A 15,854-nucleotide genomic window follows, 5' to 3' on the forward strand; every position below is an offset into this window, starting at 1 on the left:
CCATGATTTTTTTTGTCCTCTGATTACAAGTATTAATGACAGCAAAAAATAATGTACACACGACTTCCTGGCATCGACGTCACATACACGCACACACATGCACTCTCTCTCTCACACACACAAACTGGAAGAAAGGATTCTGCATGAAATATACTCAGGACATGCATTCTTCAAATGAAACATTTCTTCTCATTGGTCCCAGTATAACAAATTAAGTTACATTCCTGCAGAATCGTTCACCTTACTGAAAACTTTATTGAACAGAAAAATAATCCTCACTATGAGGCAATGGCATCATTATTCTGAAAGAAAACGACTTTGGCTTTTAACAGGCACCTTTTGTCACAGAAGCCATAAGCTTTCCCACCAGCAGTTGATTAAACATGCATCTTACAAACGTTCGATAATTGTGACCAAACTCACACGACAAAGTCAATTAAATACCGGAGTCACCTCAGACACTGTTCGAACAATGGCCCTCCGCACAAAATCTGATATTCATAGATTCTTCTCCTTCTGTCCACAAAATAATATTGCAGTGGGAAATACTTTGTGGTGTGGAGACTTGTAAGAACAGGCTGTCTCTCAGCACAAAATTAGATATTCTGAAGATTCATCTCCTTCAGGAAAGAATATATTTAAGTGGTAAATATTTTGTGGCGTAACAACATGTTAGAACATGGTGTCTCTTAGCACAAAATTAAATATTCTGAAGATTCATCTCCTTCGGCAAAGAATATAATATTTAAGTGGCAGATATTTTGTGGTGTGATGACTTATCAGAACAATATGTCTCATAGCACAAGATTCGATATTCAACAGATCGTTGACAGTTAGAATAAGAATGAACTTTTTGAACATTCTCCTCCTTGAGTCGACAAATTATAATATATTTCAAGAAGCAATTATTTTGTGGAGTGGGAACACATCATGCTGTGGTGTCCGGGGCTGCAACTTAGCATCACTGAGGTGCTGCCTGATTCAGTTTTTGTCTTTGATGGGCTGTGCTGGGGATTTTCGGGGGGATTTTTTCTTCGCTGGAACCAGGCCGGCTTCGTCAAAGTTTTCCTTCGATTGTTCCAACACCCCCGCTGTGTGGCTCACTGTAAAAATACAAAACAAAGCGTTAACATCTTTTTGACAGCCAAATGGGAGAGAGAGAGAGAGAGAGAGAGAGAGAGAGAGAGAGAGAGAGAGAGAGAGAGAGAGAGAGAGAGAGAGAGAGAGAGAGAGAGAGAGAGAGAGAGAGAGAGAGAGAGCTGAACTTTATTTAACAAGGATTAAGATTTAAGGTTAGGCCTTTTCTTGCAATCTGTCCTTGAGCAGAGAGAGAGAGAGAGAGAGAGAGAGAGAGAGAGAGAGAGAGAGAGAGAGAGAGAGAGAGAGAGAGAGAGAGAGAGAGAGTGAAAGAAGCAATGACGTCCCAAGAATCTGAATGTTTGTGAGCCAAACCAATTGAGCCAAATTAGTGAAACGCTTGAAACAAGGTCAAAGTTCAAATCATTCTGATGAATAGTGTTGAAATTATCTTGTCATCCGTGAACCAACATGTTTCGATTCAACGCTTGGCTTATTTTTCATTTAATAATTTTTACTAAGTCAATCTAAAAGCACTTTTTTTTTTTTTATCATATACTATTACTCTACATACATTGAAGCAAAAGCACACTGAATTTTAACACAAACACAAAGTTCTGTTTCATGAATGCTGTAGTCATATGACTTGAAGAGAAAAATGGTGTATTTGAAGGTAGCTCCTGCCCTTAACACAAACTAGTAATATTGAATTAAACACATTGTTGCATGCACATTATAAATGTACATGAACTGTTCATTCTCTTTTCTTCAAAACCATATCAAAATTCATTCTTGAACTTGATCCCCAATACAGTATTAAAGCATGAAACAAAATGAAAAGTTTAAAAATCAAAAACACCTGCAAGCAACCAAACTCCCTCGTGAACACTTTTTTAAACTCAAAATCACATTAGCCAAATATTTTCACTAACAGCAACTTTTCCTTTCTCTGGAAAATCAAACATGGCCACAACAAAACAAGGGACTTAACTACCACTTGCTGTCTTCGCCTCCCTTCCCACTCCCCTTCCAAGTCATCACTGGAAGGAAGGAATAAAATGACAGAGAAAGGGGAAAATACAGAAAAGAAAAGCACAAGGTTTATCAAAAAAATAAAATAAATAAAAAATAGTGGAATACTGCAGCTAAGAAAGTTCACCACTGCAAACTGTCCACTGCAAACGTGAAGCACAGTAGAGGTATTGGCAAGGTTTTAATTTTGAGTATGTGCAATACTAAAAGAACACACAAGATTCAGGACAGGTATGGACGAAAGCAGACCTTATTTGATCTGTCCATGTGTACAAATTTCTCTCTCTTTCTCTATCACACACACACAAAGATTTCTCAATCTAATCCCATCCCCTTTTATTTTGGCAATATCTACATCACACTATCCATTTGCATTTTTCTTTCGCTAAGTCTGACATCACATTTTTTTGCGGGGTACTTTTTTGTTCACCCTTTTTCCATTCCTTTTTGACTGGGCAATGCTATGATTTGCTTTGGCTGAAAATTGTGCCAGCGCCTATGTTCAGAAATGTATATGAAGAGCAGCATTCATTTCTTGTTTTGCCAGTTATCATGTTCTGCTCAAAAGAATACCTTTTCTAACCTTTCTTTTTGTACTGTTATTTAAGGGATATTGATAATGGTAACAGTGACAGGAGATACATGTAGATCATTAGTAAAAGGAATACACATATAAACAGGGAACAATGTAGTTATCTGTAAATCAGGATAAAGATTATTGTTTGTTTGTTTATTTGTTGCTTAACGTCCAGCCGACTACGCAGAGCCATATCAGGACGAGGAAGGGGGGGATGAAGGGGGCCACTTGTCAAGCGATTCCTGTTTACAAATGCACTAACCCATTACTTGTGTCCCAGCAGGCTTTAGTAAAACTAAATTAATACCTACTGGAAGATTACCAGTTTCCAGTATGTTAAAATAGGCTTAACCTATCTACTGCTGGACTTACATCAGAACACTAACAGATTAAACTATACATGAATCGCGAGACAAGCGGCAAGAGAAGAGATTTTTGGAAAAAATACAGGTGAATGAGCAAGAAGGCAGAAAAAAGAAAAGAATTCATGAAGAAAAAGAGAGCATGACAGGAAAGAGGAACCAAAAATCTACCTAACAGCAAACTAGAAAGCTCCTGCGGTTCCAAAAACAGGAGGGGCCTTTAATTTCATAACCGCAGTGCCCCACTGCGGGAATAAAGATTATTGATACTGTATGAAAAGTTGAGTTGTCTGCAAAATGCCCCCCCCCCAAAGTATTGTTTCTTTGATAAAAATACAATTGTGAGTTCTGAACACTGTCTGCTTAACAATCATGCATCTAACTGCGGTACAACCTGCCACACACAGACTCTCTCAGTCTTACGTTTGCTCCCTTCTTTAAATCTGCTGGTCATACACAAATAAAAAATCCCTCTTGTATTCTCTCTCTTTCTCCCCCCCCTCTCCCCTCCGTACACACATGCCCTCCACCCTAAGCCCCATCCACCTCAAAACAACTGAATGTTCTCATCACATCTCTCTCCATTCTATTCATCTGCTTTTGTAATGCTTGTATTTTGTCAGTAAATCTAAACAAACATTTTATTCACAAACTTGTCTTTTGGATTCACCATAGACTTTTTTGGGACATAAAAGTGCTCATACTGAGAGCTCCGAGGTTATCTATCTGCCACTACCCAACCCCCCCGTGCACAAGAGGGCTACACCGCTGTATACTGTTTCAGACTACACACAAGGAGTTCTGCAGTCATTGAGTCAATACGCAAAGCTGATGAAAAAAGGAAAAGGAGAAGAGTTTTGAACCACAGTGCTCAGTACTACACTGTGCAACACACTACACAGCACACACTTTGCAACACACGACACAGCAAACTGGTGTGCTACACATGCCTGAAGGACGGCACAAACGGTGCAATGGTGGCCGCAGTTCCACCACCAGGTGGTGTGCGCAACTGATGCTGCAGAAAATGCTCATCTGAAAAAAGTACATGCAGCTCAAACTCTTGGCATGCAAAAGGCAGGAAAAACTGAAAGCAACGGGAGTAGATCAAGGAACAAATCGCAGATTGGTCTCTCTGGATGGCAAAACTGCAATCATGGTCAGGAAATTCTACCTTCTGATCAACATTACTTCAAAAGTCCATAAGGCACAATTTACAGTAAAACGTTCAAACACTTCCAGATCAAACAAACAAAAAACTTGACTAAATGTAAAAAGACAAAGAAGATACGCAATGACTCAAATTGTCTAATATCAATAGTTTCCCCACGTGTATCTTTCATTAAAAAAAAAATTAATCCTTTAAAACTCACACCAACAAGTCTTTCAGGCTCATATTGCTTGCACAAAGGGGCAATAACTCACATTGCTTGTAGAGAGTGGTTTCCCATTTCTTGCGGAGGGCGTTGGTGGCGTGGAGTCTCTCCTGCTGCTCGCGGACGGTGTGCGCCAGGAGGTCGTAGCGAGACTTCTGCTTCCTCAGCTCCACCTTCAGGCCCTCGTTCTGAAACAGGGGCAGTAACCCACTAGTCAAAACCACTGTTAGTGTGTGCTCTCTTCTCCGCTATCAGACATTATTTTAAACTTTTATCATCTCTTTATCTTTTTTTTTCCCCGTGTAACCCTTCATGTCAGCCACCAGGTCTGAGGTGCACCAAGCAAAACTGGGTGCCACCCAAATAGGTAGTACGCAGCCACAAGGTCGGATTAGTTGAAATTCAGATTTGTTGTGATTTCAACCAATCAGACCATGCCGTTTGTTCCCACCCAGTTGGGCGGCACCCAGTTTCGCTTTGTGCACCTTGGCCCTTATCAGTTCAAGCTTTTCACATGGTATAAGCGCATCTTTACACTTGAATTCATAAGGATAAGGTATAAAGTCCTGTGAGGTTACCCTCATGGAAATCCGGGGTTTTTTCTCCCGGGGAAAACAAGCAGCTATACAGTACAGCGCTTCCCATTTTTTCCCGTTTTTTCTGTGTTCATGTTTCCAAGCCCTGAGACTTTCACTTTGACCTTAGGATCTTTATTGTGCGCATGCGTGCATATGGTGGGGTCTTCAGGCACATGGTGGGGTCTTCAGGCACAGGGTGGGGTCTTCAGGCACAGGGTGGGGTCTTCAGGCACAGGGTGGGGTCTTCAGGCACCGAGGAGATTGAAGAAAGTTGACTCTGGGAAACAAATCCCTTGTTGAACATGGGGGCCAAACCAACACAGATCATGACAACCAGTTTCAAAGCCAGCGCTGCAATCAAGTGAGTCATCTCTCCCCGGCAAAATTTAATGACCTGGCTACTTTCTGTGCAGAGAAGGAATTTTTCCTTGATTTATTTTGTATTACTGTACAAACACCATTGTACATGCAAAATCAATGCAGGCAACAACAAAAAAAGTTCGCCAGACTGCAACCAGGCTGTGTATTTTAGGTGTGCGTTCAAGTGGAGGGACGCTCTCATTCCATGTCTTGGTTGACACGATCGTTCACAGGGGAAGGAGTGTGTGATTAAGACCTACTCAAACGACAATTGATAATGATAGTCAGTCATGAAGCGTTTGGTACGTGGTGCAGCAGTTAGGCACCGCATGGATCCTGCACCTCCGTTTTCGGCCATGGACGTTTATCGGGGGTCCCTCCCCTAGATCGACTGTCTACCAAGGCTGTTCAGCTCGGTCTGCCCACCGATGAGTAGATTGATCACGATTAACATCACTTCTAAACCGCCCCATTTATCCAGAAACCTCACCTCGTCGGCCAGCTTAGGGTCATAGAACTCGCCGCGGGCGTTGATGGGAGGTAACTGTGTCAGCCAGAAGCAGCTTAGCAGACGCCCTTCCTCTTCAGCACAGATGCGTAGGTTTTGGGACGACATTTGCAATTCTCGTAGAGTGCTGTATTCTACGCTCTGCATTAAACAAAACAGACGGAATGTCAAGTCTACAGGAATTTAAAGCTTGCATACTTCATCGCCGTGGCAAAACTAAAACAGATTCAAATCTGTCAAGATCAAAAGCTTGTATACGTATACTTTATCTCCTTGAAAGTATTTTTGGTCTCACTTTACCATCAGCAAAGGAATTTCTGAAAAAGTTATTTGCAACCTTAACCTGTATTTTTTACTAATCTCCGATTCCCATAGTTCCTTTTTAACCTCTGATGCAGTCGACAGACACAGTATCCATGATTGATTTGAAAAGAACATCCGTCTCCCACACTATGTGATAGTTTTACCAGCCTTTGAGTGCTGATATGGAATAACAAAAGTTGAAAATCTCACACAGCCTTGGCTGAAAAACTGACTTTATCCAATGTTTCTTTTGGAAGTATCTTTTAAAATCATGAAGCACAATCTATTTAGCCAATGCAATCAAATTTAGCTAGGACAAAACCTAACTATCCTGCTTGCTTTCTTTCTTTTCTTTATTTGGTGTTTAACGTCGTTTTCAACCACGAAGGTTATATCGTGACGGGAAAAGGGGGGAGATGGGATAGAGCCACTTGTTAATTGTTTCTTGTTCACAAAAGCACTAATCAAAAATTTGCTCCAGGGGCTTGCAACGTAGTACAATGTATGACCTTACTGGGAGAATGCAAGTTTCCAGTACAAAGGACTTAACATTTCTTTCATACTGCTTGACTAAAATCTTTACAAACATTGACTATATTCTATACAAGAAACACTTAACAAGGGTAAAAGGAGAAACAGAATCTGTTAGTCGCCTCTTACGACATGCTGGGGAGCATCGGGTAAATTCTTCCCCCTAACCCGCGGGGGGGGTCCTGCTTGCTAATTTCCTGCTTGCTAATTTCAGAAGTTTCCTTTAACAAAACCAAGCGACAGCTAATAATGCCCATGGTGTAAGATTCAGCGATGACAAGACAGGTTAACCCTGTTGGGGTGTGGGCGTCATCTTTACCTTGGAGGTACATGTACAGAAATAAAAGTACAGAATAGTGCAAGAGTTGTAAGCTTAATTCAAAATCAGATAAATACAATGCTGATATAATATAGCATAGAAAAAGTTACAGTTTATATGCATGGTTCTATTCATTTGTAATTGTGTATGGCATCAAACTGCTTAATAGTCAAGTACATAAAGTTACAAGTACAAAGAAAATATTTGTTAAGTTTGAGCTGCGGGTCATCATGTACTGTGAGAATCTGAACCTGTACAACTGATTTCCCATGTGAGTCTATACTGATGACTACCAAGAAGCATGCAAGCAACGTAGATATGGGGACCAGGGGAAATAACCGGATGGGGGAGGAGAGGGAGGGAGGTACAACGATAAATGAGGGAAGAGGTGACTCTTCAACCAATGCATGCATTTTGTTATTTGAGGCAGAGAAAAATACTGCTAAAAGTGGGGGGAAAAGTAACCACAACTTATTAGTTCTTCTTTTTTCATTTTTTTTTTCAATCTCAGAACACAAATACAACCGCTCCGCATGCAAATAGCTAAATAGCAGAAGTCATTTCTGTTTTGCGCTACAGCTGTCTACGCATGTTAGAACTAACTCAAGGCACTAGAACGATAAACATTTTCAGATCAGAATGCTAGCATATCATGCAGTAGTAAAAGATATTGCTAAATGTCTCTACCTTCTGCATCCATTGTATTTATAATAAATCATTGGAGAAAAAAAGTATCCCTTATAATAAATGGGTGGGACTGAAATGTCATGAATCCTGAAACCGAACCCCCCCCCCCCCCCCAAAAAAAAAAAAGAGAAAAAAAAGAGGCCATAATCGATTTCGGATTTCCGGCATATACCAGAAGAATCCCACCCATGATAATACTATATCCTTTCCCTATACTAGATAGTGAGCAGCTAAATGTGTTTAAAAAAATAAGATGATGGGTCTTAATGAAGGCCTTTTCTTCAAAGACGCCAGTGGCAACAGTGGTATGAAAACTTCATTCAATCTCTGTGAAGTTCCGCACATTTACCAACCATGAGAAAGAAGTCCATGATTTATCTGATAATTGACTGAGAAAGTCATACAGTGGAACCCCCCTTTTAAGACCCCCCAATTTAAGACTTCCTCCTTCTAAGACGTAGCTTTTTCAGACTTACTGTTCATAACCTCTGTAAATGTACCCCCATTTTAAGACTCCCTCCTTTTTAAGACTATATTTTGTCACATTTTTAGGTCTTAAAAGGGGGGGGGGGGTTCCACTGTATACATGCAAGTCAAAAGGTATGTGGGGTTATGGGATTAATACCATGGCAAACCCCGTACACCAAAGTCATGAATCGGAAAAGTGATTACATCAGCTTCTTCTTCTTCTTCAGCGTTCCAGAATTTGTCTGGTTACGTGTGAGCTTGTTTTGCCCATTTGGGTTCCCCACACTATACTCTGAGAGCATAGTCAGCTTCACTCCGCTTTCATTGAGTAGGCATGCTGGGTATTTTCGTGTTTCCATAACCCACCGAACTCCGACATGGATTACAGGATCTTTTCCGTACGCACTTGGTCTTGTGCTTGCGTGTACACACGAAGGGGGTTAAGTCACTAGCAGGTCTGCACATAAGCTGACCTGGGAGATCGGAAAAATCTCCACTCTTAACCCACCAGGCAGCAGCGACCGGGATTCGAACTCACGACCTCCCGATTAGGAGGCCGACGTCTTACCACCACGCCACTGCGCCCGTCGATTGCATCAGCCTTTTCAATTCATCTCCTACCACGCTAATTTTAAGTATACCCATTCATTGAGTGAATAAAAATGTACGTGTAGTCAACATTTTTGTCAAGAAATAAAAGGAAAAAATCTGGTACTTCCAAGAAACTTAGAATCTATTTCCCCCGATTTATTTCAGTCACGTGTCACATTAGAATTCGGGCATGAGATCCTAAACTTGTGAGAGAAAAAAAAAGAAAAAAGCATGCTGCCCTGGGGAAAAAAAAGATGCAAAATCGTGCAATCTTGGGATCTCTAAAATAATCTCTGGAGCCCTTTTTATTTTTAACTGGCGGAAAAATCTCATGCCTGCAAATGAAACAGTGCACACCTGTTCCAGAACTCTATTCTTCATGCATATAACAAAAGTAACCAACTCTCCGACGTGAAATTCTTCCCCCAAAGCGATACAGTCAAAATAACCGAGTTTAAATATCATGCTCAAAGGCAGTCCTCACTCACCTTTATAACCTGTAAAAGTAAACAAAGGTAGAAAAAACTTTACTAGATGTTTTGCTATCTTTTTCACTTCCATCATTGAGCGATTTGTCACACAGAACCAGAACCACTATATACTGATATGTTCTGAGGGAAACAGCATATTCGGCCATTTAGTAAACAACCGTAACTCCCCTGGTAAACCAAGTGCAAGTATGTTTTGCACTTCATAACACTTAATCTTGTATCACAGCTTTAAACCTTCTGTGGCAAAACAGGCTAAACTAAACAAGATTCTGTCTTAGAATTTGTTGTGTGAATTTTGAACAGTTTCTTCTCGATTCCTTCTAAAGCAATTAAGCAAAATCATAATTGAACACTCGAGTCAAGTCCAGTACTGACCAAAAAGAGATTTTTCCTGAGAATGTTTTTCTTCTTGACATTAGAACAGTATTTTAGGGCCTTCTCTTAAAGCAATTAAACAACATCAAAGATTAAGCTTTTTTATTATACACTTTTATTCTTGTGAAATCACCGAGATGTACCATGGCTGTCACGTGCACGATTCTATAACTCTTCAATTCAGTCAGTGCGAGGCGATTTTTCTGAACCCAAGTTGCCATGGAAACCATGCATGGTAGCCCATTCTTGAATTTTGAATCACTATGACATCTGCATCCCCCCCTTCTCCTCCCTCCTCTTCCCTAGCCATTTATACCCCCTCCCACACCCACACCCTCCATTCTTTCTCCTCCTGCATGAAATTCTCACCTCAGAGATGGACACACCGGTGAAGGATTTCAGGCGATCGTTCATGCGTGCCTGCATGGAGCTGAGTGTAGCCAGAAGTTCTCCGTTTTCACGCTTCAGCTTTTCGTAGCCCTCCAACCCGCTGATAGCAAACAGACGTCTGATGTCGCTGTCTACTTCCACACGAGGACCCGCTGTTACAAAAGCAAAGGAAAAAGGTTAGAATAGGATGGTTGCAGGTTCGAATTCGGGCCGGGACGGACACGGGTCAACTTTATGTGCAGACCCAGAGACGGAAGCCATATCCCACCCCAGTGTCGTCACAATGGCACTTAAAAGACCTGCAGATGGCTGATACCACCTAAACACGCATACACTTGTGTATCTCATCAAAAGCTGTGAGGGCGTAAAAACTCGAATTATCATATAACCCATATAATGTCCTTAAGAGGCGAAATATTTAGCCTGTAGGACATTAAGCATTCTCTTTCCTTTTTTTCCAGAATCGGATGTCAGTCTTTCCTCTAACTTGAAATACTTTTGACAAAGTGAATTAATTTTTGACAGAATGTGTCTTTCCAGGATAAGCCACTTTCACTTGTACTGAAAAGCATAGAAAAGGTTTATCTAATGCAAAGTACTTTTTCTCTAATGCTGAGTACTTTTCACAAGCGCCATTCATTTTGGCTGAAAGGTTTCTTTTAATGTTATGCAACAAATGTGCAGAAACTGACTAATGTCTTAAATGTTTACAACAAATTATAGTTACCTTAAAGGCATACTAACGCACTCCCATGTTTACAAAGTGTAGTTTGCCCACAATCGATGTCAAACGCACCATAAGACCATATAATGACGATACGTCACCATGCGCGGACCATAATACATGCATTACAGCTTGTTCTAGCCTCTGAAAAAGTGATGATGTCAACAAAGCCGCGGTGTTCTCTCCCTTGCATCAATGTTACATGTGTTGCCAAATCTATAAATAGGACGATCCAGATCAAAATGAAAATTCAAATATCTCAACATTGAAGGGGTCCTAGACCACAATATTTTGCAGGGAACTTAATTTAGTCTGTCTCCAGCTGTTGGTAAAGCAATTAGCGTGTATAGTCATCGAGTACATATGGCTTTAACATGGCTTTAACATGGGATAAAATCAATACTCCACTTGGTTCTATACCAAAACTCAACACCCTGACTGCTTGCTCTGCTGAGTTGGAATTTGTTTGATGAAATAATTTTCGAAAAAGGCACCAGTGACTTTTGACGAAATTAAATCTGTGAAAAGTTATCACCGAGCACAGAGAGCACCCAGGCTGTTAGTTTTGGTATGTGACCAAGTGGAGGGATGGTCTTGTTATCACGAGGCGGAGTGAGCCTTTAACAAAAGCTATACTTTTCTATGAATATACTTATAAGTTCTTAGAATGAAATTCTCAGTAAAAGATGTCAGCAACATCAAAAGAACACTCTGGTTTGAAACTCTCAGAAGCAAATCTTAACATCACACCCATCCTCAACCCAAGGAAAAGCAGAAGAAACGTATCACACAAACACAGATAAAATGGTCTGGTCAAAGAGAAACAACCACCCAGGGTTAAGCACACGCTGTTGTAAAAGTAAAGAAAATTAAGCTGCGCACAATTTTTCCCCAGCAACAAAACCTTAACATTTGGGCAAACTACAGGTAAGATACAATCAATGTATGTATACACCACACCTGAATTTCTCTTTTTGAGATAATGAAGTTTTCTCTGTCTATATTGCTATGTCTATGTCATGCGTACACCTACTCATCTGTACCAGAAACACAACAATTCTAGCAATCTACCTGACGGCATAGACAGGGAGGCGTTGGGTCGGTCCCGCCAGTACTTGAGACTGGTCGGGTGGGAGTACGACCTGAAATGGGCGTGACCCAAATCCTCCGAGCTCTTGCGTCCCCCGCCCTCGTTCTCGGCAAACTGTGTCCAGTCGCCCTTCAGCGACGTCTGTCCGTGGGAGCTGCTGTTTCTGGAAGGTCCTCCCTGCGGGCTGTTGGAACCTTCGCCGATCAGAGTCTTGGGTCTTGTGTCCGTGCTGCTGCTTTTCCCGCTTGCGTCCGACCCAGGGGGGATGGAGATTGGGGGAGATTCGCTGTATCTTTCGCCCCCGTGTTCGCTTTGCGACGAGGCTATAGAGGGCAGGGTTCAAATCCCACATCCAGAAGCAGCAGAGAGCGAGAAGAGAGAAAAGAGACAGAGGTGGGGAAAGATGTTAGCGAGTACAGGAGTCACACATCAAACCAGATCACACAGACTGGTCTAGAGAGTATAAGAGAAAGTGATTTACGGTACAGCAATAACTGCACTAAGCAACCCATTGAACAAATGTCAAACACAGAATTGATGAAATTTAAGTAGATAAGAGCAAGCTAAACGAACAATTGCACAGAAAACACTTCACAAAAGCCTTTCCAAGTTAGCTACTATTTTGAAGATCAAAGAATGAAATATCAATTACATTGAAAACTTTCAAACGGAACAAGTTTGGCTAAGGTTAAGAACTCCTTTGAGCCTCTATTTTTTCCCCCAGCCATTTCATCTATTAGTTTTTTCCAATGATTGCGTAATACTTATTTATACAACAGCAAAGAATTGCAACAAACACAGCAAATACCAATAATAATTTCACACAACCGCTGCCTTGAAGCAGAAATGCTCACACGGAAGAGTACGTGAAAATCCAGGAATAAATATCCCAGAGCCAGAATAAAAAAGCAACACAAACACACACACACACACACAGAGTCCCACAACCTACCCTGACTTTCAGCGGTGGAGTTGTGACTGTCTGTGTGTACGCGCAAGATGTTGGTTACGCACTGCAGATTTGCACTGTCACGCGGCTCGGGGCTTGGACGGCCGTCAGCAGCTTCTGGGCCTGAGAAAAGAACAAGTCGCGTAAGGCGAAATTACTACATTTAGTCAAGCTGTGGTACTCACAGAATAAAACTGAACGTAGTCCGCCGCTAGTGCAAAAGGCAGTGAAAGTGACGAGCCTGTTTGGCGCGGTAGCGGTTGCGCTGTGCTTCATAGCACGCTTTACTGTACCTCTCTTCGTTTTAACTTTCTGAGCGTGTTTTTAATCCAAACATATCATATCTATATGTTTTTGGAATCAGGAACGAACAAGGAATAAGATGAAAGTGTTTTTAAATCGATTTCGGAAATTTAATTTTGATCATAATTTTTATCTTTTTAATTTTCAGAGCTTGTTTTTAATCCAAATATAACATATTTATATGTTTTTGGAATCAGAACATGATAAAGAATAAGATGAACGTAAATTTGGATCGTTTTATAATTTTTTTTTTTTTTTTAAATTTTCAGATTTTTAATGACCAAAGTCATTCATTAATTTTTAAGCCACCAAGCTGAAATGCAATACCGAAGTCCGGCCTTCGTCGAAGATTGCTTGGCCAAAATTTCAATCAATTTGATTGAAAAATGAGGGTGTGACAGTGCCGCCCAACTTTCACAAAAAGCCGGATATGACGTCATCAAAGACATTTATCGAAAAAACGAAAAAAACGTCCGGGGATATCATTCCCAGGAACTCTCATGTAAAATTTCATAAAGATTGGTCCAGTAGTTTAGTCTGAATCGCTCTACACACACACACGCACGCACAGACAGACAGACAGACAGACACACACCACACCCTCTACGTTAAAACATTTAGTCAAAACTTGACTAAATGTAAAAACAAGCAAAATAAATTGTCAATCATTAGGTCTGTAAGAAACACGTGGAAACACGCCCATGTTTCCTTCACACCCCTGGCCAGTGATTGGCCCCTCCAATGTTTGTACAAGGTTTTACAAGAAAAGGTCACTCTTTCACAGCCCATACAAACCCGACGCCAGTGATTGGCCCCTCCAATGTTTGTACGAGGTTTTACAAGAAAAGGTCACTCTTTCACTGCCCATACAAACCCGACGCCAGTGATTGGCCCCTCCAATGTTTGTACGAGGTTTTACAAGAAAAGGTCACTCTTTCACTGCCCATACAAACCCGACGCTAGTGATTGGCCCCTCCAATGTTTGTACGAGGTTTTGCAAGAAAAGGTCACTCTTTCACAGCCCATACAAACCCGACGCCAGTGATTGGCCCCTCCAATGTTTGTACAAGGTTTTGCAAGAAAAGGTCACTCTTTCACTGCCCATACAAACCCGACGCCAGTGATTGGCCCCTCCAATGTTTGTACGAGGTTTTACAAGAAAAGGTTACTCTTTCACTGCCCTCAATGTTTGTACGAGGTTTTACAAGAAAAGGTCACTCTTTCACTGCCCATACAAACCCGACGCCAGTGATTGGCCCCTCCAATGTTTGTACAAGGTTTTACAAGAAAAGGTCACTCTTTCACAGCCCATACAAACCCGACGCTAGTGATTGGCCCCTCCAATGTTTGTATGAGGTTTTACAAGAAAAGGTCACTCTTTCACTGCCCATACAAACCCGACGCCAGTGATTGGCCCCTCCAATGTTTGTACGAGGTTTTACAAGAAAAGGTCACTCTTTCACTGCCCATACAAACCCGACGCCAGTGATTGGCCCCTCCAATGTTTGTACGAGGTTTTGCAAGAAAAGGTCACTCTTTCACTGCCCATACAAACCCGACGCCAGTGATTGGCCCCTCCAATGTTTGTACGAGGTTTTACAAGAAAAGGTCACTCTTTCACTGCCCATACAAACCCGACGCTAGTGATTGGCCCCTCCAATGTTTGTACGAGGTTTTGCAAGAAAAGGTCACTCTTTCACAGCCCATACAAACCTGACAGAGTTATTTCTGAAAATTGTCTATTCATGTCATTTGTTATTCGTTTCCCTCTAAATGTAAACAAGCAACACAACAATGATGGTGCTTAGATCATTTCAATGTGGGGTTACATATCCACTGAATGTACACCTAATCTCACAAAAGAACTAAGACCGATGTATTCATGAAATGTTTACATAACTCATTTTAGCTTTTCATGATAAGAACAAAACTGATTCTTTTTTAGAATCAAAAAACAAGAAAGGTAGGTTGTTGGAACGTTTGGATTTGATTCTTTTTTTAATGAAATAGTGTTTATATTCGTTCCTGGTACGGAGAGAAAGATAATAGAATGTTAAATCATGCATTGTCAAACGTTCTTTCTCATGGAGAATGATTTAATTAGTCTAAAGCATAAAAACATCAAAATCACCAAGAATTGAGTTACGGCAAAATTCCACAACGATATCGATAAACAAGTCAAGTCTTAGATGCATACAAAAGTAAGATGCACAAATGTTGTTATAGTGTCAAGCTCCCTTGCTAATCATTGAGGACTGCACTGGTTCTTGCAGATCAATCAATCAATCAATCAATCAATCAATCAATATGAGGCTTATATCGCGCGTATTCCGTGGGTACAGTTCTAAGCGCAGGGATTTATTTAATTTTTAAAAATTTTATTTTATGCAATTTATATCGCGCACATATTCAAGGCGCAGGGATTTATTTATGCCGTGTGAGATGGAATTTGTTTTACACAATACATCACGCATTCACATCGGCCAGCAGATCGCAGCCATTTCGGCGCATATCCTACTTTTCACGGCCTATTATTCCAAGTCACACGGGTATTTTGGTGGACATTTTTATCTATGCCTATACAATTTTGCCAGGAAAGACCCTTTTGTCAATCGTGGGATCTTTAACGTGCACACCCCAATGTAGTGTACACGAAGGTACACGCAGATAGGTAAAGGTTGACATCCAAGCACATCATCGCCTTAATCTTCCTTCCAAAAATCAAGTGACTTTTCAAATTGTCTACGAATTTTTGAATTTTTT

The 15,854-nt window shown here is 41.0% G+C and overlaps 1 protein-coding gene across 6 annotated transcripts in view; it reads right to left on the reverse strand.

Moving 5' to 3' along the window:
- Positions 1–229: 229 nt before the first annotated feature.
- The window catches only part of LOC138948802 (golgin subfamily A member 4-like), a 97,897-nt gene continuing 82,272 nt past the window's right edge, over positions 230–15,854 (reverse strand). For 4 of the 6 annotated variants that reach the window (XM_070320422.1, XM_070320421.1, XM_070320424.1 and 1 more), the window contains 6 exons: positions 12,792–12,911; positions 11,821–12,162; positions 10,005–10,177; positions 5,853–6,011; positions 4,474–4,612; positions 230–1,103 (listed from right to left, as the gene is read on the reverse strand). In XM_070320422.1, coding sequence (XP_070176523.1) covers positions 982–1,103; positions 4,474–4,612; positions 5,853–6,011; positions 10,005–10,177; positions 11,821–12,162; positions 12,792–12,911 — 1,055 coding nt within the window. In that variant the 3' untranslated portion in view covers positions 230–981. Of the gene's footprint in view, positions 1,104–1,294; positions 2,118–3,619; positions 4,084–4,473; positions 4,613–5,852; positions 6,012–10,004; positions 10,178–11,820; positions 12,163–12,791; positions 12,912–15,854 lie in introns of those variants that run through there. The other 2 variants (XM_070320423.1, XM_070320420.1) reach the window with 2 other exon arrangements.

Source organism: Littorina saxatilis, linkage group LG15 (genome assembly GCF_037325665.1).
Source record: "Littorina saxatilis isolate snail1 linkage group LG15, US_GU_Lsax_2.0, whole genome shotgun sequence".
Classification (NCBI taxonomy): Eukaryota; Metazoa; Mollusca; class Gastropoda; order Littorinimorpha; family Littorinidae; genus Littorina; species Littorina saxatilis.